This window comes from Ammospiza nelsoni, chromosome 3, assembly GCF_027579445.1.
Source record: "Ammospiza nelsoni isolate bAmmNel1 chromosome 3, bAmmNel1.pri, whole genome shotgun sequence".
Lineage (NCBI taxonomy): Eukaryota > Metazoa > Chordata > Aves > Passeriformes > Passerellidae > Ammospiza > Ammospiza nelsoni.
In genome coordinates this window covers 59247319-59268776 of record NC_080635.1, presented here as the reverse complement: position 1 = coordinate 59268776, position 21458 = coordinate 59247319, and the positions used below count along the sequence as shown (strand labels likewise).

The window sequence follows — 21458 nt, the reverse complement described above, 5'->3', positions numbered from 1 at the left end:
ACCTGTCATATCTAAAGTTGTGTGGAGTTGTGTGTATTTGCTGAAAAGGAAGTTGACCACCATTCCCAACTCCCACGCTGAGTGAAACTGGACAGCTGACAACAGTGGAAGGGGTTCACCCAAGCAGTTAGGGACAGAATGGCGTCAATCTGAAATCTGCTCACCAAGACCACAGCTGGGTCATGGTAGAGTAACTCTGCACAAGTGAAAATACCGAAGTAGCCAAAGGATGTATTGAAAGTCACAAATCCAGGATCCTTGGGTTAATTAAATGGTTTCTCTGTCACAAAAAGGTTGCACTGCTCATGGAAAAGAAAAAAAAATGAAAAAAGTAAAATATTAGAAAATATCTTGCATCCACCTCCAGTCCCCTCAGCTCCTTCTCACCTGGCTTATCATCAGCACTGGCATGGTCAGCATTTCCCAGTAAACTGAGGTGTACATTCCTGGTTTCAGTATAGTCTAATGTCTGATACGAAATGCAAAGGAAGCTATTAACAAGATGTTCCATGGGGAAGCCTGCCCTTTAGTACCCTGAAGTTTCACAGCTCATTTGGCTACCACAGCAGTTGTTCTTTCTAGGCCAAAAGAGCTCTGGCAGAGAAAGATGTATTTCTTATGTAAAATCCAGGAACTATTCACAGAAGAAACCGACTGGAAGTTGCTAGGACAGACCGCTTTTCTTATTTATGGTAAAGAAGTCATGACAGAGAAGCCCTTCTAGAAGCCAGTTATGGGCTCCACAACAAATTAAAAGACTTTTGCCACAACCAAGGTCCAGAAGTCTAGTGTGAGTTTGTCAGGAGTGTCCTTGTCTCAGTTCCCCTTGAATATCTTTAGCTGAACATCTGGAAGAGGTGCGGAAATGTTGAGTCACAGTAGCCCTAAAGTCCTTAGAGATTTGCTGTTGCAGAAGCAATAAATTCAAATATTTTAGCTAGCATTTATTAGCAAAATAAATCTCACAATCACCAAGCTGAGTCTTCATATACAATACAAACATGAATTTATCTTTTGTGTATGTATATAAACGTATACACCAGATGCCAAGTCTCCCCCAGGACTGAAGATCAGTTTTTGTTGTGTAGATATGGCAAATTTTCATTATTTTTGCATCTCATTTTCAGGCACTCGCAAGATAACACAAGTGCTGGTAGACAAGAAGTATCTTACACTCTTGTTGTCTAAGAAAATGTACAAAACTTAGGGGAAAAGTTGCTTTATTGAAAACAATATTGTGCTTGGTCCTTTATAATTTCAAATTCTGTTTTCACAAGATAAAGAATTTCCTTTAAAAAAGTACAGAAAATCATGGTAGCAAATACAGCACGCACAAGAGTGGAAACCAGACATTTGAGAACACATTTTTTCACATACAGTGGTGCACTGTTCATGGAACACAATTAAATAGGCTGACAGCTGAGTGTTACTCATCATTTAGGAGAACTTCCAAAAGAAAGGCAGTCAGTGTTTAGTGTTTCAAAACAGTAATGCCTCTACAATTAAACCACAACTGGTTGTTCACTAAGGGATCATGTCCCAGCTCCAGAATAATGAAGCACAGTTAAGGCCAGTCACCTCAATACTAGGTTAAACCACAACAACAAACAGAGAATTGAAAGTATGCCTGGCTATATTTCATTGCCCAATAGACGAGTCCTTTCTTCATTATCACGAGGATTTTGCAGGCTGGAACTGGAACTGTTCGCATAAGGACAAGAAAAGAAGAGATAACACAGCTTTTATATTCTCTAGATACTTCAATGTGATATCAACATAATATGCAAAGAAGCACATAACATGCAAAGAACTACATGGATCACTGGTTTCCCTACTACTGCACAGAACCATGCACTGTTCATTCCCATGATCATACAGTGGATCAGATTGAAAGGGACCTTTAAAGGTCAGCTAGTCCAGATACCCTGCCATGGGTAGCAACATCTTAAACTAGACCAGGTTGCTCAGAGCCATGTCCACCCTGGGCCTGAATGTTTCCATGGATAAGGCATCCACTACCTCTCTGGGCAACCTGGTTCAGTGATTCACTACCCTCATTGTAAATTTTTTTTCCTCATATCTAGTCTGAATCTACCTTCTTTTAGTTGTTGGTGAGGATACTAAACAGTACTGGTCCCAAAGCAGACCCCTGAGGGACACGACTCGTCACTAGTCTGTATCTGGACATTTGAGCCATTGACCACTGCTCTCTGCATGTGACCATACAAACAATTCCAGCTCACAGACACTTTCCTGATGGAGGAACCATCAGAGGGTTTGCTCATTAATGCCATGGTCTTGCTGCTTGTATAGAATAGACATTGCCTGGTTTAGCTGTCCGTTTAGGTCAGTAGGGATTTGGAAACCATACAGAGAAATTATTTAAGCAATGTTTTTATTGCTCATCTTATCATTCATTATTAGGTTGGTAGTGAGGAAAAAATGCAAGCACAGATTTCAAAGGTTTTCTTTATATGATTGCAAGCAAAATAAAGAATAAATATCTCAGCATACCTTTTCCTTGTTGCCTCAATGATATAAAATATTCCAGTTGCAAGACCCTTTGAGGAAACAGCCAGTTACAATTGTAGTAATTATAACAAACTTATACAATAGCTCATAACTGCAACAGATATTAAAAAATGTGTAATTACTTACACTTAACAGTGGCCATCCTCCTTGGATGGCTGCAGCCCATTCAAAACCTAGTTCTTCATTTAGAAATCCTCCCAGAATTGGACCTACAAATGCCCTGCATCAAATCAAAATCAGGTATTGGCATCCCAAACATAAAGGTTAACATACCATATTCTCAGAGAACTGTTTTATTGGGGTTTGTGGCCTTCCTTCAAAGACTCTTACTTTTGACAACAAAGAGATTTTCTTCCACAGACCTGACTTTCCTAAAATGCACAATGTGTGAATTTGTTGTTTGCCAAGGCCCCAGTAAATCTAATTACCTCCTCACCTGGAAACAGGATCCACATCCAGAAAGCTGAATGCAGTCTTTTTCAGTAGAGAGACCCAATTAAGGAACATGCTCTAAGAAAACATCTATGCTGATCAGTTCTATCATAAGAGAAATTCAAAGTTGCATCCCTCAAAACAAAAAGTTTCTAAACTTCAAGACAAAGTTGTGATAAATATAAGCAGGTGGGGAGGCACAATGTGACAGACATGCTCACTGAAAGGTTCAGCTGTGTTTAACTGCCCTGCACCTTTATGCCTGTCTAAAAATGCAGGTTATAAAGGTTATGCAGCTGCTGTCTCTTTAGAAAGGTCTTACATTATATGGTCTCTCACGACCGAAACTAGAGAGTGTGTAAAACTAGAGAGACTTCCTGGAAGCAAGTTACATTATAACACCAGGCTTGATAGCAGAATAAACCTGTGTCTGTACTAAACCCTATACCAAATAAACAGGACTGCTAGACAGCTAGATCTTGGGGAAAAATGGTGCAAATTTGTGCCACTGAAACATACCTGCAGCCACAGAGGATTACAAGGACAGATAAAAATATCCTGCAAGTGACTACCAATAGGGTCATTCTGTCACTTCCCACTGATGGACAGCTCTGAAGGGCGACTCAGCCAGTAGTATGTTTCACTTATTTCTGGGATGATGACCCTGACTATATAGAGTTACAGATACACTCTGCTAAGCTATGAAAGCATAAAGAATTTCTGTGGCTTAAAAAGAAGATTCTACTTTAGGCTGTCTCAGGAAAATGGAAAAAGGAAAACCGAATTAGTCAGGAGCAGACATCTAACTCACTCCACGTGGGTGGTCTTAGTTTTGTAAAAAATTAAAGTCCACATCTCTCTGTAGTGAGCATTAGATATTTTAGTGAAAGGAAAAATGACCACAAAAAAGTGCAAGTAAACATCCACTTCAATCACTGCAGTTTTTTGATATGCAGAGCAACATGTTTCTAGAAAGACAAGTTCAGAGGATTGTCAAAACAAAAGTTTTACCTTTTTGGGGGTAAAAAGCTGTAACATGCCTACCATACACCGGTCATGCAAGAAACTTTTGAACCAAGATCAACACAGCGACAGTCAGGTTTCCATGTGGCAGTATGTAGGGGGATAGAATATAAGAAAATAAAGATAGTGTAGAAAGTAATCTTACCCCTAAGGAGTTGCAGCTGGGCCAATTATCAAAGATTAGGAACAGGCCTGACTTTAACAGGCCACAGCTGTAACCAATGAGAAGAAGAGTGCTGTAAAAGAGTGGGGTGGCTGGTTGAGAAGGGAACTGGAGTCAGTTGGCTGTTTTGAGAAGAAGAAAGAGTCAGTGCTTGGAGGAGATGTCCACGAGAAACACCAAGAAGGTGTGAAACTTTTGTGATAAGGAGACAACAGTATGGAACCCCTGCAATAAGATGACAACAGCAGTAGTGTGGAACAGCTGAACTCTCATGGCTTACAAAAAAGGGGTACACTTACCCAAGGGACCACATGGCATTGAAGAGCCCAGACACCAGTCCCAGAAGACTCAGACCTTCTTCAAATCCATTCTCACTGCAGAAAGACAGACCAGTTGGAATAGTACAATGCATACTATGTCTCAGTTTGTAGACTGAGACACAAATAGACCCCCTATAGACTTTTCCCCCTCCTTTTAATTTGCACACCACATAAATAGTCAACAAGCAGAAGGGTACGGTAGAATTTGTTTACCCAGTACTTTCTTCTTTACTGTCCCTCTGAAGGATTGGAGAGCCATTCTTCATCTGTTTTCTCCCAAGTTAAGATCACACCATCACACCAATTCCCCACGTTTCATATGGCAAGTGTGAAATTGCAACAGGTGGCTTTTTAGAAGCAAAGACTTGTTCCAAAAGGAACATACTAATAAGAGTAAATCAAGGCCCTTCTAGGTCATTACTGAAGTATGCATTCACAAAGTTATATTGGGAGGATAATGACTGGGGTGCTCAGTCAGAGAAAACTAAGACAATAGAGTAGTGGAAACATTTAAATATTACTATCTGCCTTTGCCTCAAAAAGGGGGGAAAAAGTCACACTTCATATTCACCCCTGAAAGACAGTTGCAGATTCCTAGTGTCAGTAACATGAAAGAAGTGTTGGACTGATTTACTTACTACGCACATTGCAGGATCTCTGGAAACACTGGGATAGCACTCATGCCAAGGGAAAAGCCAATCAAAACCAACACTAGCACAAACATCCACAGCTGACTGAAAGAGAGGCATTTACAAGAAGTTAGCTGCTGAAGAGTCTTTTCAGTAAGGACTCCATTTCACTGAAGGCTGTTGTATCAGCTCTCCCTGACTAATCAGTAAACTATGTGTCTTGAAGCCAATACTAATACTTGAAAAATCCAGTTCTATACTTTAGAAAAAAGACTTTGTAAAAGGCTTGTGCTCAAATGATATATTTTCTTATCAAATGCAGTTCATTTTATGACATGCATATAGGGAAGAGTTATACAGATGAGGTTAACTGAGCAATGCCTGTGTGCAAGCACCAGACTTGGTTTGTTGCAGAAGTGAAAGATTCTGAAAATTTTTGATATTTAAAAATTAGCAACCTAGGAGGAGTTCTATGCATTAACAAGCCTATTACTTTAACACAGCATCTAACCTAGGACAAAAGGATTGTGTAGTTGTTTTGTTTAATGTAGCAGTGTTTTGCTGTGAATTAACTTGAGAAATATGACATTACAGCATTCAGGTACAACAAACATTGTCTTTGCTAGTGAAAACAAAGCTAAAACCTGTCACTTTTCTCAGTAGGATATATACAGAGAGAAGTAAAATCAGTACTGCTGCACAGCCATGCAAATAAACCCTATGGTTTAAAAACATTGATGAAACAGAAAAATCTGGAAAATAAGACAAAATGAGAACTTTGTTTTGCTGAACAGGAAATGCCACAAAACTGTGAGGGAAGGAAAATAAAAAGCAACATTCTTCCTACCATACACATTACGATGAACAAAGTAACACTAAAAAGCAAAAGAAAAGGATCTATTTTATGAAGCTGTAATATCTCCGTTTTCAGATGATTTCACAGCTTCAGTCTCATGCTACAACATCAAAAAACAACCATGTTTCATGGTCAAAAGTGGAAGTTAAAAACCAAATCTGTTTCATGGTCAGAGCTGCTAATTACAGACCTATGGACATACATGACTATGGTTGAAAACATCACATAATGAGACAGGCTCAGGTAGAGGCAGTACCTTTCAATGTGCAGTACAGGAGCAGGTCCTAGCATGAAAAGGCACGCTGCTGTCATTAAGTCTCCAAATATCAGCAGCCACTTCCTGATGTACTGTGTAAGAAAAGGAAAAGCTATGCAATTTTAAATTGGGAATTTGTCATGTACATCAAAAAACAACAAATTCTTGTTTCCTCACTCCAGATGCAATCACTGGCAGCAGTGGCTTAGTACAGAGATTTCAGGATACTGAGCAATGATCCTTCTTGGTTAGCAAAGTATTTTAAGTCTTAGTCTTCTTTAATATAAAAAACACCCTGTATCATTTTACGATGATCTGTAAGTTCCTTCCAACCCAGGCCATTCTATGATTCTGTGTAATTCTCAGGTACAAAGAGCATTACTAGTTTGCGTCAGGAAAAAAGCATCAGAAAACTGTCACTGTCCTTCAGGCATAGTATTCAAAGTGTAGGTTTCCTTGATCAATTAGCACTGGCTGTCAAAAAGGCAGTTTTAGGTGCACCACTGTGCTTTAGTCGCGCTGCACACACGGCAGGGGAGGACTCACCGGCAGTTTGTCGCTTACAAGTCCAAGGAGGGGAGAAGACAGGGAGTACGAGAGTGCCAAACCAAGGAACACCAAGCCCACATAACCAGCTGGGAGCGTGAACTATGGCAAGGAAGATCAATAAAACAAAAACCAAGACAAACCATATATGCTATATTCACATTCATTAAGGACGATCTAAGAATTATATATAAAGTCAAAATACTGAAATGTGCAATTTAAGTATTTTACTGATACCCTGCAGAGGTTTTTCATGTATTTGAAATCATTCACAAAGCTTCAGTTTCATTGCTTTCACCAATACTTTTTAAGCATGGAGGAGTGGTAGAGACACCTGACACAACTGTACTCATATAAAGCCTAAATAATGTCAGGAGGAAACATTATGCTATGTCCCCTACACCAGCACACTGGATTCCAACATTACAATCTAACACACTTGAAAGAAGACACTTCAGATACTGCAATTTCAATGGATTTAGTCTCTACCTCTCAAATCTTTAGTTTTATTTGCATAAGAAAAAAGTACTGTATTCATCCATTGTTAATCAGCACATCTTAGAAGTAAGCAGTGCCATAAAACTCAGTTCCAACTTTTCAACCAAAGGATGATTTTTATGGGAAAGAATAAGAGGCTTTTGCTGACACCGAGGCCCACATTTTCCTAATCCAGGCACATATTTCTGCATTGAAACAAAATATGTAATGAATCAAAAGCACCTTAGTTTCTCAAATAAGTGCCTTAACTAAGAGTTACAAGGTATTCCAAGATGTTTCATACGGTATAGACTCTATAAATATTCACTGTTTCCCTGTCATATGCAAACACATGATAATAACTCTAATTTAGTGGTTGGAATACCTGCCAAGAGAGCCACAGCCCTTTCACAGCAAGTATCTGTGAGCACAGAGCAGAAGGAAAGCCGAAGAGCCATAGAAACACACAGAATCTACAGTGGGATAATTTCAAATCCCTCCTGGGAGATGGACGATGTACATTCACATCTCCACTGACCAAAGAACTTAGCATCAAGTCCCCACCACCCTGAACAAGTACTCCAAGTACTACAAGTACAGATTAGGCAGACAGAAAGTACCACAGCCATCTGTGAAATATTACCCCTTGGAAAAAAACAATTCATAAATAAAGCACTCAAAGACCATTGCTTAATTTTATCTAGGAACAGAATCGTAAAGGAATTCACATCAAGAGATGTAACATTGCCAGTGGTTGCAGCAGCTTTCAAGAATTTGATTTCAGGAAGGAAGAAAAAATACCTTTTTTACGAAAGCAGTTTCTATGCCCTATTCAGAGACAGTACTTTGCAGTTGAAAGACATTTAAGTGGAGAAAGCCCATTTTAAAAGACCTTACACTTCTCATTCTCAAAGTTACCAAGACACAGCAGGAAGAGATAGTGCAATAGATATTGACTTATCAGTACTGTGTAAATCAAGTTATTTGGAATTCATACAACTAACAGTTAACTAAAGCAGTGTTAATTGGATGAAGCTCAATTTTGTTTAGGATATTTACATTTAGAGCCAGTTACTCAATATTTATTAACCCAAGACTTCAATGCATGTTAGCAGGACTTACCTTCTTTAAGATAAATAGAGATATTGTGGGATCAAAAAAACCCAAGCATGCACTTAGAGAAAATATAGTGAGACAGAGTATTAGGACTTTTGGCAGAAGAATGAGCTTCCAAAATGATTCCTTCCTAGGAGTTGAATCTGTTTCAATAGAAGAGGGGGGGAAACTGCATTATTTTCAGCGGCATAAGCTCATGATTGATCTTCTTGTTTTAGAAAATAAATAGTATTTCCCCTTTTTTAGTTTTCTTACTCCTATTGCACAACAGATGAAAGTCAATAGTTGATTATTATGTGCTATACCATTTTTATAGCAAAAACTAAAATTCAATAGATGAAGAAGAAGAGCATACAATTTAGATTCCAGCACTGCAAATCCCCAACTTGAAAAGAACTAAAGCATGTATTACTCCAATTATGTGAAAAAAGTATTTGCTTCTCTGCTAGCAGTTATACAATGAAACCTTCATGGATATGTCTCAGCTTGATACTTGAACACATATATGAACAATTCATATCTAATAAAAGAAACATGCTTTGAGAGTAAGATTGCTATCTATCAGTTGAGATCTATCCAAGTTTTTAAACAACTAATTGAACTCCAACATGTTCAATTTGTAGTCCAGGAAACTTTTTACAGAGGTCATGGTTATGTGGGAATTTTAAGTCAGGCCCTATTCCTGATGGTGTTTCTCCTATAATACCTGAATGTGGTCTCAAAGTATACAAAGAACTGAAAGTTCAAGCATTAGCATCCATCAGCTCAGAGCTAACATTTATGTAACATACTTCCAAACTGGCAGTGATATCATGACAATTTCAGAGCTTGGGGAGGTCAGGAGGGAAAATCAGCAGTAGCAACACATGATTAATCATTTTAAGTTTCTTCTAAAAGCCAATATACTTGACATTATTTTCCATGGTTTTCGTATTAAAGGATAAAAAAAATCAAAATTAAAGAAGCATTTCAAAGTTACTAGCATTTTTTTCTCTAGAAAAGAATAACAGAATTGTAACCTTACAATTATAGTCTTGCATGAGGACTTACCTTGAAGCTAGTTTTCTGTCCAAACAGGATCATCTAAAATTTAATAAATTTATATGACCTCCAGCACTTCATTAAACCTTTATTAACTTTAACATTCTTTCATGTTTATCAGATCCTGCACAAATAAATCCAGATCCAGTACAAATAAACACTTTTTTTTCTCCCTATAATTAGTTTTCCTCTCCACTGTTAACTCCTCAAACATGTTGAGTTTTCCTGTTTTAGGCAAAATCTGTCTCCAGCTTTTCTTCAGCTAGCTGCAATGACAAACCTATAGGAAGCAGACACAACTGATCCTTTACAAGCCCTAAATCTAAGACAAAAGAAAACAAAAATATATCAGTTCACTTCCACACAAAGTTCCTACTGTTTGCAGAAATTAGCATGAGAATTTGTGTTAATTCCAGGCCATCTCATGAATTTAGGTTATAATTAAACATGAGCCTTATCAAGATGATAAGCTAGTTCAAGTGGAGTTTTGCCCTCTGACTTGGATCAGACTCCAGAAGCCGACACTTTTTTAAAGACGCCTAAGTAGATGAGAAGTTAAGGTGAGTGAAGGAAGCAGGCAGAAGGATGCTTACCGTATCTTGGCAATATGCACATATTCACAGGCACCAGAGCCAGCACTATGCATCCCAGCGCGATGAAAGGGACCTCGTAACCAAATGATTGATACAAAAAGCCACCCAAAGGTGGGCCCAGCACCAGTCCAAGTCCTGAAAAAATCTCAAGGCTGCCCTAAAGCATGAAAAAGCAAGCAGAAATGAAGTCAGTATGTTGAGAAAATACAATGCAACAATACAAAGCAAGCCATGTGTCTGAGGAGCAGTACAACATATCCAGGGTAGTGAAAAACAAGACAATGCATTGCCAGAACAAGAGCTAGTAGTGATGTTCACAGGGTGGGATAGCAAAAGGAATTCCACAGTTATGTACCTGACAGCCATGACCTCTTCTGCTTTTCTACAGGGAACCTGTACTGGTTCCTGTACAGCATTCACAACTCTGCTGTCACCTAACAGATATCAGTCTTGATGTAAGGCAAATGCTCCAGGTAGCAGAAAGCATTCACAGGATACCTCAGGCTGAAGGGATCACCTCTCCCACCTGCCATTACACTCCAGCCTGAGGGAAAGGATCTAAACACACCTACTCAGATGGGTCATTATCTCACGGCATGAAGTATATGTGCAAAGTTAAAGCTTTCTCTCCATAAAAACTGTTTGGACTCACTCCCTAGGGATAGGAAAAAATAATGAAACTGCAATGGGGACAACTCAGATTGTTTTGGATATAATTTATTAATCTGGTATGTTTTATAAGATGCTAATTTGTAAAAGGACAGTAATACAGATACATCATGTGCTACAATGTCATAGTCACCACTGTCAACAATTGATTAATCAATGCTTAGATCACCAGGAAGAGCTGGTGGTAATAACTGCTTACAGATAAAAGTTTTGGTAACTTCCAGAACCCAGAAAGACAACTCCAGGGAAAAATTCTCATCTTTAGTTTTACTGATACAAGTCAGAGTAGTCAAATGTCCTGAAAACAGTCAGAGTCAGCAAAAGCCAAGTTCTTTATCCTAGATTAGTCTAGGGTTGCAACCTTTTACTTTCCTAGCAAAGAAAATAACTAGGTATGGCCATTAACATCACTGTATCCAGATGATGCTTTCACTTTTGTTGCTTACCAGCCATAAAAAACACTTGATTTGTGAGACTTTGGTTCAAATAATTTACATGATTTGGGGCTGTACATCATTTAGCCTTTCTAAGTTAATGAAATGGGGAGGGCATGGGGGGGAAGCTGAGACATTGCAGTAGGACAGATCAGAGGATAAGATAAACCTGATACTGTAAGAGAAGTGAGATTCCTTATGTTCTTAAGTCCACACCTCCTCCCTCCACAGAGGGATCAAGTTGACAAATGCTCAACTTCCCACTCCAACAAGGCCTATACTTAATAACTTCCCCATATACCCTCTAGGGTACCCAACAAGTAAAAGGAAGGCTGAAAACTTGTACCAAAATGGGAAGGAGGTGAAAACTGATTTTCACAATCTAGCACTATCAAGAAAGACAACAGAGAGCAAGGCTAAAAAAGCCTCATCCCCTCCTTCAGGCCTCAATTTTACCCTAGGATGCACCTTGCTTAAACAATCAGCTCTTTCTTCTGCCTCCTGCCTCAGAGCTCACAGTAACAAGAGCTCTCCATCATGCCCATTTAAGGACACTAAATCTACATGAATAAATACGAAGAGGTTTTATTCTCAAGCAGAACAAGACACTGGAGTTCACAATATGGTGAAGACAAACATTTAGAAGTCATCTGTCTTTTTATAGCACCCTTTCTAGATTTTAAACAAAAGTAGGTACCAAGCCACAGCTGAGTAGCATTTCTGATTTTGGTCTTGAGATGACCTTCACCACCACATATCATTTTCAGCTGCGCATTATGGTTACTGTGCTCTCATAACAGAATTTCTTTTCAATTCTGATTATAAAATGGGTAACTAAGTCCCTTTAAGTCAACATTACTTTACTTACCTTTTTAAATTATGTTTTAAAATTTGCAAACAGGAAACCTTAACCTTATTGACTGAATAAATCCAAAACATGATTAAAATATATAAATTGCTCCAATTAAAAGGTCAGCTAATCACTGCTGATACAACTTAGTAGGTTTCTTTTGAGTTATAGACATATTCTTATAGATATATATTTATAGAAGTAATTAAATAGCTTAACAAAAATATTATTAAAAGCAGAAACTTTTCTAATTTTATTTAATATTCTTAAGTAATTTCTCAACATTTGCTCACTCATTAATATTTAACCCAGGTATTTCTGACAGAATATTTTTGAACTGAAAACCAGAATGTATCGAAGAATAGAAAGAGAAAACAGTATTTATTAAACACAAAACTTTTCTTTAACACTTTAAAAACCCCAACTGAAAAAGGGTAATATATCTGTTTGAAATGAATTGTTGATGATCAGAAATACTGCCCTCCAGTTTCAAGAAATTCTAGCTCTTATCTTTTCATACATAACTTTTATCAACAGATTAGAAAAATTAAACCAAAATTGTTTTAGTTTTGCATCTTTCAGTCATTTAAATCAACACCATTTGAATTAATTTATCATTTTTAATCAATTCACATGGATCCTTACTATCCAGGTAGAAGCAGTCACTAAAAGTCAGACTAGTATTTTATTAGCATTTTGTCTTGATTTTCACTGAAGAGATAACTACTGCCACTAATGGTCAGCTGTCTTCAAAGCACAAGTAACTAATATATACTGCTTAATTTATATCTAACCAGAGTTATGCAAAGGTCTGAACTTATTATAGGATTGATTCTAGATTACAAACAAAACATTACATGATTATTTCAAATAAGACTGCATACAAGACAACAAATTTTCTCCTGATTTTAGGCTGCCCACTGGCAATTTGTCTTATTGCTGGAACTCAGCTCTAACACTAGTTTCTGAACTTACCAGGACAGTAGCTATATTAGTGGGAAATGCCTTTGCAAGGATTGAGAATGATGCTGTAATTGCTGCTGCAAAGCTTATTGCATCCATTGCTCTTACTAAAAAGCAGAAACTGATGAACATTGGTCCACTTGGCACCTTGTCAAGTATTCTGGAAAAGAAAAATCCCAACAATATATTGGATCTCTCTCAAGACGGAAGAAGTCATCTACTAAAGGCCCTAGAGCATCATTTCTTGCTCATTAAAAGACACAGTTACAAGACACTCAATGCTTTCTATTACCACTTATCTTTGAACCACATCAGTGAAATTATTCAAACTCTACCAAACTATTTCTGGCAGCTTTCTCCTTTTCCCCTTTACTTGGCAGTGAATAGAGCATGAAAACTGTAACCTGTGAAAAACTCAAATGCCACCTTTGTTGCATTCCATAGTTTTTCCAAGCACCTGTGCAAGAAGTCTGATGCAATGTGTTAGAATTAACTAATAAGAGATTCCTTAATTGATAATAAAACATTTATTTTGCTAAAATTAGTGACTTAGCATCTCCACCTGGCAGGCAAAGCTTCCCGTTTAAGCCCAATATTTTTAAGGAAAGAATAATTAAAACATTATGCAGAAATAGTTTTCTTGTTGCTGCACCTTTGACAGGCTTCTCACTGTCTACGAACTACTACTTAAATAGACAGAACCTAGCTCCTCTAATTTCAAAGTAGTAAACAGACTCTGAAACCTAGTGAAAGGGAGAATTGTTCATTCTGGTTTACAAGAGGTAATAAAAATTAAAGATGCAAGAAGTTAGATGACCTAAGATGCCCAAGAGTTTCTAATTTTGTGTCCATCTTTTCATATGGATGAAAATAATCAGAAGATAAATGCAACAAAACCAAGCAACAGAAATTACTTACCCAAACAGAATGGTAACACATCCTGAAACAAACATCCCTGACACAAACATGAATTTTGCTCCAATTTGTGAAAGCTGTAAATTAAATATCATTTTTACATGTTAGTATTTCAAGGAAACATCAAAAATTTCCCATATAAGTTACTGTTAAGAAATCAAAAAATTATGGGAACTTTATAGCCCCTGTAACTAAAAGATTGGGAAACACTGCTTCTGCTGGTGTGCCTTCATTCAATAATGAACCTAAAAATACTCTGAACAGTTAAGTGACTTAACCCAGTTTTAGAAAGGTAAGACAATGCTGTAGTTAACTATTTCACAGCCGCATGCTGCAGCTTCTGCAGAGCAGCAGGTTACAGCAGCATTCCTCATTATAAACAAACAGAAAGTTTGTTTCCAAAGCCCCCCTGCAGCACTATCACTGACTGAGGCAAGGCCAGCAATACCCATCACGTATCTGGCTAGTGAGAGTCAATGCAAGCTGATTTTTAAGCAAATTTAAGACAACCCTTAACAGCACAAAGCTTGGGCATGGGAAGTATGGTACTTTCAGGCCTCCCCATTAATTACCAGGGAAGGACCCCACCTTTCTTCATTTCAGACTCTCTCACCAGAGTGAAGGGTGACAGGAGGCATCCATAAAGGAAACTCAATCCCGCAACAAAGTACAGCTGAGCTTCTAATTCCACCCTGCAACTTCCCCTAAGGACAGTAGGTGTTTCAGGCCCTTCTTTTGTTCAGGCCTGAACAAAGTCCCTGCCTTTCAGCCATTATTACTAAAGCCCATACTTTGCTGAGTCTCACCCAAACCCTGAGGATCTCTGATTGCTGCACTGTCCAGGTCTGTTGATGCTCACTTCAGCTGTCTGCAGTGAGGACAGCACATTCACTGTAAAGTACCCCTGTAAAGTACCTGGTGAGGCTTGTGCCATAGCTGAATACCACTACAGACACCAAGATTTGGACTTAAGTAATGGCACTTATGTGACACTTTAATGAGCCATGTCAGCACCAGACAAAAGCACTCACCACAGGGTCAACAAAGAGGCTTCCCAGTCAAAGACAGAGAGGATGGTGAACTGCTGCTCTGCAGCAGCCCCAGCTTAGGGAGTGATCCTGAGCAGCCCTAGCAAACACTGCATAGACAGCAGTGCTGCAGCACATAAACAAACATTTATATAACTTATTTGTGATTTCTTCAACATGAGAAAAATCCTGAATCTGTGGGAAAGCTCAAGTTACAAGAACTGGAAACATTTCTCTCATATTAATACAGAATGAAGTTTAAACTGAGTTAAGCAGCGGAAAATCATAACAGGAGCAAAATGTTAAAAAAAAAAAAAAAGACAACATACCAGAAAAGAAGAAGAGGTGCAGCTAACTAAAGAAAGAAACAAAACAAAAACAAAATACCTTTAATGTCGCCAAAGGCAAACCAACTATATAAGTGCCACAAATAAAATGGGGGGGTAGGAGAAAGGAGGTCATAGGAAGCAGAATTGATCCGATTACTCTAAAGCAAACAGAAAAGTTAACTAGAGAAACAAAACAGTTACATGTCTGTTGCCCTATGCTACTCTCAGGAACGACAGAAAAGTACTGACAAGACTTAGATCACACTCAGACTGACTGGTCAGACTCCAGTTACTGCAGACAGAAAACTGCAGTAGCACTACTGAAAAGACGTCTCTTTTCTCAGCCTTGCAGAACTGCCTTCATGTACCAACCTGTGTCACCACAGAAAAAAGTTACAGCTCCAATTATACTTACATAATTTCCCAATATTAAAGAAGTCAAGAAATTGACCAAAGCAAAACATCCAAAAATCAGGCCAACAACTGTGTTACTGGCACCTTTTTTTTCTGCCTGCAAAAAAAGATCACAACCGTGTAACGACTCAGTCAAATTCTTGAGGTGAACAACATTCATGCCTTACATATTTAAATCTATTTAATTGTCTATTAATGCAGTTAGAAAGCAATTTCTTTTCTCAAAGGCAGTAGGAGCTCATAAGGTAACAACACAATTAAAAGACATGTTGCACTTCTAATATGTCATCAAGGGAAAAGCAATGTTAATTTGTCAGTGAATGAACAGGCAGTCAGACTATATAAAGGTGGCTTCAATTGGTGTGCAAGGGCACTAGCTACAGAACTTTGATCCCTTGCACAGTGAGCGGGCAGTAAATGGAGAGATCTGTTATCTTCACTGTGACAAGCCACCCCATAACAAGCACCAGACAATTTTTTACTTATTTAGCTGGCCAAATACACTCACTTGGGCACCAGCAGTACACAGGCATACTTAGAGAAAAATAATATTTCTTTGTTAATACTTGAGAGAAAAAGAATATTTCTTTATAAATACTTGGTAACAATTTGGTCATTAGAGAAATGGACTTCTGCTGCAAAGGCACCATGACCATCTTTTTCTTTGTTGTATTCATTCAACATAAGCAGAGATTTTATTTTTTCCCCCTTCCTAGGTCAGGAAGTTAGCACAGTTAATGATGGCCCAGAATGAGTTAACAGAGGAAGCTATAAATAAAAAGTCATTGAGAAGCTAGGACACAGAAACACAAGTCAGGACATTGGCAGAGTTTAATCTCAGTTCTACAAAACTTCTATGCAAAACTGAGCAAAAAATTATTTCACTTCTCCAAGAATCCACTTTGACTTCTATCGCATCTCATTAGTTTGCTGTCTCCTCTGCAGTCATAGGGAAGATTAATCCATGGACAAGATCCAGGTCACCATTTTATGCACTGCAGCTACAGCAGCATCTTGCTATCACTGACTTCCCACAACTCGAAAGTCTTAACTCAGAGCTCATAGCCAGCCATACATGTTCCATGGAGGTCAAGATATTTCTAAAAGTTTCAACATGCAAAAAAGTAATGTAGAGAGTAGCTAAATTGTGTGTTTACCTCTGAAGGGAAAAAGGGTCCCAGGATTGAGTAGCACATCATTGAACTGAAATTTATAGAAGCTGCTGCAACTAGTGTATAAAGCTGTTCTCTGGTAAGCCGTCTCGATTCCTCACCAACTGCTTCTGACAGGCCATCATCTAAAAATACCAAATAAAAATTATAACAAATCATTATAAGCTGACAGAGAGGAACAATTTACGAAGCAGGTTGGAAAATTAAAACCCACACTAAACTTGTACCCTCCCAGCTCTCAGATCGGAGTCGAGCCGTGCTGCCTTTTACCCCGTGCAGAGCGCAGACCTGGCCGCGGTGCGGGTGCCGGCAGCCGCCCCTCAGCCCGGCCCGGAGGCGCTGGGCTGCGGCCGGAGCTCCCGCCGCGCTCCCGGCCCGGCCCCGCCGAGAGACCCGGCCCGCTCCCCGCTCGGCCCGGCCCGGCCCGGCCCGGCCGCAGCCCGCGGGGGAGCCACTACCCCGGCCCGAGCGGAGGAACACGGGGAGCCCCCGCCTCGCACCTGGGGGCTGCTCGCCGCCCGCCGCCCGGCTGCCCATGGGGCCGCAGTGGCGCCTCCGCCGCACGTGTGGCAGCGCCCGCGGGCTCCGCGAGCACCGGGGCCAGCGCCAGCCCGGCCGCCGGCACTGAGCATGCCCGGCCCGAGGAGCGGCCGCGCCCGGAGCCGCCGCCGGGACTGCCCGCACGGGCCGGGAGAGCGCCGCTCTCGCCGCGGTGCCATGGCAACCTGCCGGCCGCGGGGTGCGCCGCACACCTGGCCCGGGGCATGCACACCTGGCCCGCGGCAAGCACACCTGGGCCGGGCATGCACACCTGGCCCGCGGCATGCACACCCGGCCCGCGGCATGCACACCCGGCCCGGGGCATGCACACCTGGCCCGCGGCATGCACACCTGGCCCGGGGCATGCACACCTGGCCCGCGGCAAGCACACCTGGGCCGGGCATGCACACCTGGCCCGCGGCATGCACACCCGGCCCGGGGCATGCACACCTGGCCCGCGGCAAGCACACCTGGCCCGCGGCATGCACACCCGGCCCGCGGCATGCACACCCGGCCTGGGCCATGCACACCTGGCCCGGGGCATGCACACCTGGCCCGGGCATGCACACCTTGCCCGCGGCATGCACACCTGGCCCGCGGCAAGCACACCTGGCCCACGTCAAGCACACCTGGCCCGGGGCACCCACGATACATTGCTAAGATTGGTAGACCGAGCAAGATCGCCGATTATTACACAGCCTGGCATGTTGCAGGATTCGTTATACAAGGGCTTAACCACAGCGTTGGTGCAAGAATTACTAGCTGTAAACTGACCAGGAGTTAATTCAAGGTGGAGATGAGGAAGAGGTGGTAGAATCACTGCATTTGGCACAAGATCCTATCCACAAGGTGAGAAAGTGAGGAAGGAGATGAGGTGTGAGGATAAGTTCCAAACATAGTAAGAGACAGTTGTTCACCTGTTACTTGGAAGAGGAAAACCAGTAATCACATCTTAAAAGAACTATTTTAACTATTTTAAGCTATCAGTATTCCATCTAGTCACCAGTTACAATATTAACATGCTTAGAAAGGACATTTCAGAACAAACTTTGCCTTGTACCTAACTTTAGAATCTCACAGTCCACATGACAGGAAAAAGCAGAACTACTTTCTTACCACAAGATTAGAAAACTTAAAAGCTATTTAGCAGCCACAAAATAAAAGCAGCGATATGTTCCTTTGCTGGAACCTAGTCTGAGAATATATTTTGTGTGGCATGTATTATGGCTGTTGAAAAGTCCCTAGGAATAACTTGAACTTTCCCTGTGTGCTTCCAGAAAAAGACATAACCATAAATCCTTTCCATAGATATTGCCTCTTCAGCAGCTTTACTCCCCTCCATGAAAAAAAAAAAGAAAAGAAAGAAAAAAAAAAAAAAAAAAAAAAAAGGAAGAGCACTTGCAAGCCATGATGAGTTCACAAAAGCATAATAACAAAATATGATATATTCAAAGTATGGCACACAAGTAGAGTGAATAAGAGAGAATAAGAGAAACTTCTAGAGAAAGAATAAAATTGTGGCAAGAGAATAAAGCATTCATTTTTGTGGCTGGAGATGCAGTCAATTATCTTCAGGAGATGAAACAATTCTTACTCCAACTACTTGCTCTTTCGAGCCTAGACTCTTTAACTCCACAGCTTCCAACTATTTTCAAACCCCAATCATCCTTACATTACTAATTACACACGAGTAACCCAACAAAGCCTATAGAGTCAGTTTTCCACAAAGTCAGTGTGCACAGAAGGTTACAGTGTGAGAAGTAGCTGTGATACATGACTCCAATAGTGAAACATGGCTACAAAGGTCCTTGCTTATGCACTGCTCATTATTGCCAAAAGAAACTTGTTAATACAACATGTTGGTTAATTCCTCACATATTCTTAGTAAGCTTTCATTGTGGTTTAACACCAGCCAGCAACTCAGCCCCACACAAACTCTCATTTACTCCCTCCCAGTGGGATCAGGCAAAGAATCAGAAGAGCAGAAGTTAGAAACCCTATGCATTGAGATAAAGACAGTTGAACTGGCGAAGGAAGAGCCATGCATGCAAGCAAAGCAAAACAAGGAATTTCTTCACCAATTCCCATGGGCAGTCAGGTGTTCAGCAATCTCAAGGAAAGCAGGCTCCATCACAGGTAACTGTTACTTGGGAAGACAAACACCATCACTCCAAATGTTCCTTACTTTCTTCTTCTTTTCCGAGGTTTGCATATGGTGAGCATGACATCATACAGTATGGGATATCTCTGTGGTAGTTGGGGTCAGCTGTCCTGGCTGAATCCCCTCCCAGCTCCTTGTGTGCATCCCCTGCTTCCTCACTGTTGTAGTGGGCTGAGAAGCAGAAAAGGCCTTGGCTCTGTGCAAGCACTGCTCAGCAGAAACTAAAACATCCCAGCATTATCAACACTGTTTACAGCACAAATCCAAAACACAGCCCCATGCTAGCTACTCTGATGACAAATAACACTACCCCAGCCAAAACCAGAAGAGCTACAAATACTTGCTAACCTCTGAACTAGGACCGGTTACCAATCTATTAAAACAGTTTATCAAGTCTAACAAATATGTATATATTTTTTCAAAGCATATAAGCCTTTCTTGCTTATGTCACATCTGCAACAACTTTAATGACATGTAGTTTTCCTTTCAGATCCCAAATTGGATGTAGAATTCAAGGTTTAGAGCACTAATTCTCTATAAATACTAGTCATAGAGTCAAATTCATGGCTGATGTTCACAAGGTAAAAACGTATGAAGGACAATTGCATTAAGAGTAGCTTCCTTCACAGATGTCCAGGATATTATGAAATGCTCAGCACATGTGGAACTACATATTCCTTATTATTGCTCTGTATAGTTGTGGAGATCTTAGAAAGACTTGCATTGCAATCAAGAAAGTCCTTAGTACATATTTACATCATATTAATATTTTTTTTTGTCAGCAGCTGCACAATGCTGTTGGGAAATAGTTTAAAATTACTCTAATGTGACCACATGATAACCACATCCTTTTAGCATTTCATGCAAAATCTGTAGAAGGCAACAGAAACTAGCAAACTGTTTTGTTCAGTTATCATGATCAAGGCCTTAGTTAATTTCAAATTGGTATTGAAATACCATAGCTTGTCCTCTCTCTGAAACTCCAGAATGACTTCTTAATTTCTCCAAGTACTTGAAACTTGACACAGAGATCTCTTGCATGTGGGTGGCTGCTCTTTTCTACATCTGGAGAAATACACATTTCTCCCTCAGGGCTGGTGAGCAGAACTTCTGTGGATATAAAACAAGAAGGCTTCCAGCTTGATTTTCCATAGGTGTGAGAAATAATTTCTGTTTTGCAAGAAAAATGAGACAATTCTATCCTATGATATTTATTTATTGCACATGGCCATGTTTTGTATTTCTGGAGACAGATGTGAGATGAAAGTTCAGAACTGAAATTCACAATTTATTGTTCAGAGTTCAGCAGTGTCATGGACCTCTCTTGGGAGTCTGCAATACCTGATACTTTCATCTGCCTACGTGGCTGCCTCACCACACTGTGCCACTGTCTAAACTGCTCATTACTCACTTCCTGAGTCTCTAGTTTACAATATGGCACTTAAACCATCCCTGTAGTCTGACATTTTGAAGAAGACGGGTTGTGGTTGCCAGGGTGGGTACAAGGGGAAGATAAATGTTACCAGAGCAAGAGACAAGGAGAGATAATGGGGAAAAGGAGCAGGAAGAGGATGGATGAGACAAGAGTGAACCATTATAGTCTCACTGCAGTACTGCTCTTCTGAAAAAGTCCCCAGGTTCAGTTCCCATTTTGATCAGAGTGGAAAAAGAAAGGAAGGCTGCCAGCCTGGAAAGGGAGACAGTCAGGGAGTGTCAAGGAACTGAATGGCAAGTGCAAAGGGTAGTAGCTATAACCAGAGGGTTTTTAAATACATGCAGCAAGATGGTGAGTCCAAATGGATCACTCAGAACAGCAGGCTGGAGAGAATAAAAATTCTTGAATGCCATGTGACAGCAGCTCATCTTCTTCTCCCTAAATCCGAGTTTATAGGCAGCACATTATGCTGTTTGTAATATAACTAAATTTTGAGAGGACCAAGTTCCTCTGCTGGGGCTGGCTGCTCAGTGAAGCTGAAGATTAGCATCTGCACTGACAGCA

At 40.3% G+C, this 21458-nt stretch overlaps 1 protein-coding gene across 2 annotated transcripts; it reads right to left on the bottom strand.

Annotated features, from left to right (window-relative positions):
- Positions 1–1203: 1203 nt before the first annotated feature.
- SLC18B1 (solute carrier family 18 member B1) lies at positions 1204–19605 on the bottom strand. Of its 2 annotated transcripts, none has more exons than XM_059468180.1 (14): positions 19484–19605; positions 16744–16883; positions 15588–15683; positions 13819–13892; positions 12913–13060; positions 9985–10141; positions 8357–8493; positions 6758–6859; positions 6212–6303; positions 5109–5204; positions 4450–4524; positions 2659–2752; positions 2515–2561; positions 1204–1701 (listed from the first exon to the last, which is right to left on the bottom strand). In XM_059468180.1, the coding sequence occupies exons 1-14, from the start codon at positions 19527–19529 to the stop codon at positions 1632–1634; spliced, it is 1374 nt and encodes a 457-aa protein (XP_059324163.1). In that variant the 5' UTR covers positions 19530–19605; the 3' UTR covers positions 1204–1631. The 2 variants fall into 2 exon arrangements, with proteins under 2 accessions (XP_059324163.1, XP_059324164.1); XM_059468181.1 differs by lacking the exon at positions 19484–19605 and adding an exon at positions 17259–17422.
- Between the last annotated feature and the right edge of the window lie 1853 nt (positions 19606–21458).

Excerpts from the sequence above, each read along its gene's own strand:
- SLC18B1 (XM_059468180.1), bottom strand. The coding sequence starts at position 19,529 with ATGATGTCATGCTCACCATATGCAAACCTCGGAAAAGAAGAAGAAA. Across the intron at positions 16,884-19,483 it reads CCTCGGAAAAGAAGAAGAAA|ATGATGGCCTGTCAGAAGCA; the intron begins GTAAGGAACATT and ends TGGTATTTTTAG. Across the intron at positions 1,702-2,514 it reads ATTGAGGCAACAAGGAAAAG|TTCCAGTTCCAGCCTGCAAA; the intron begins GTATGCTGAGAT and ends TTATGCGAACAG.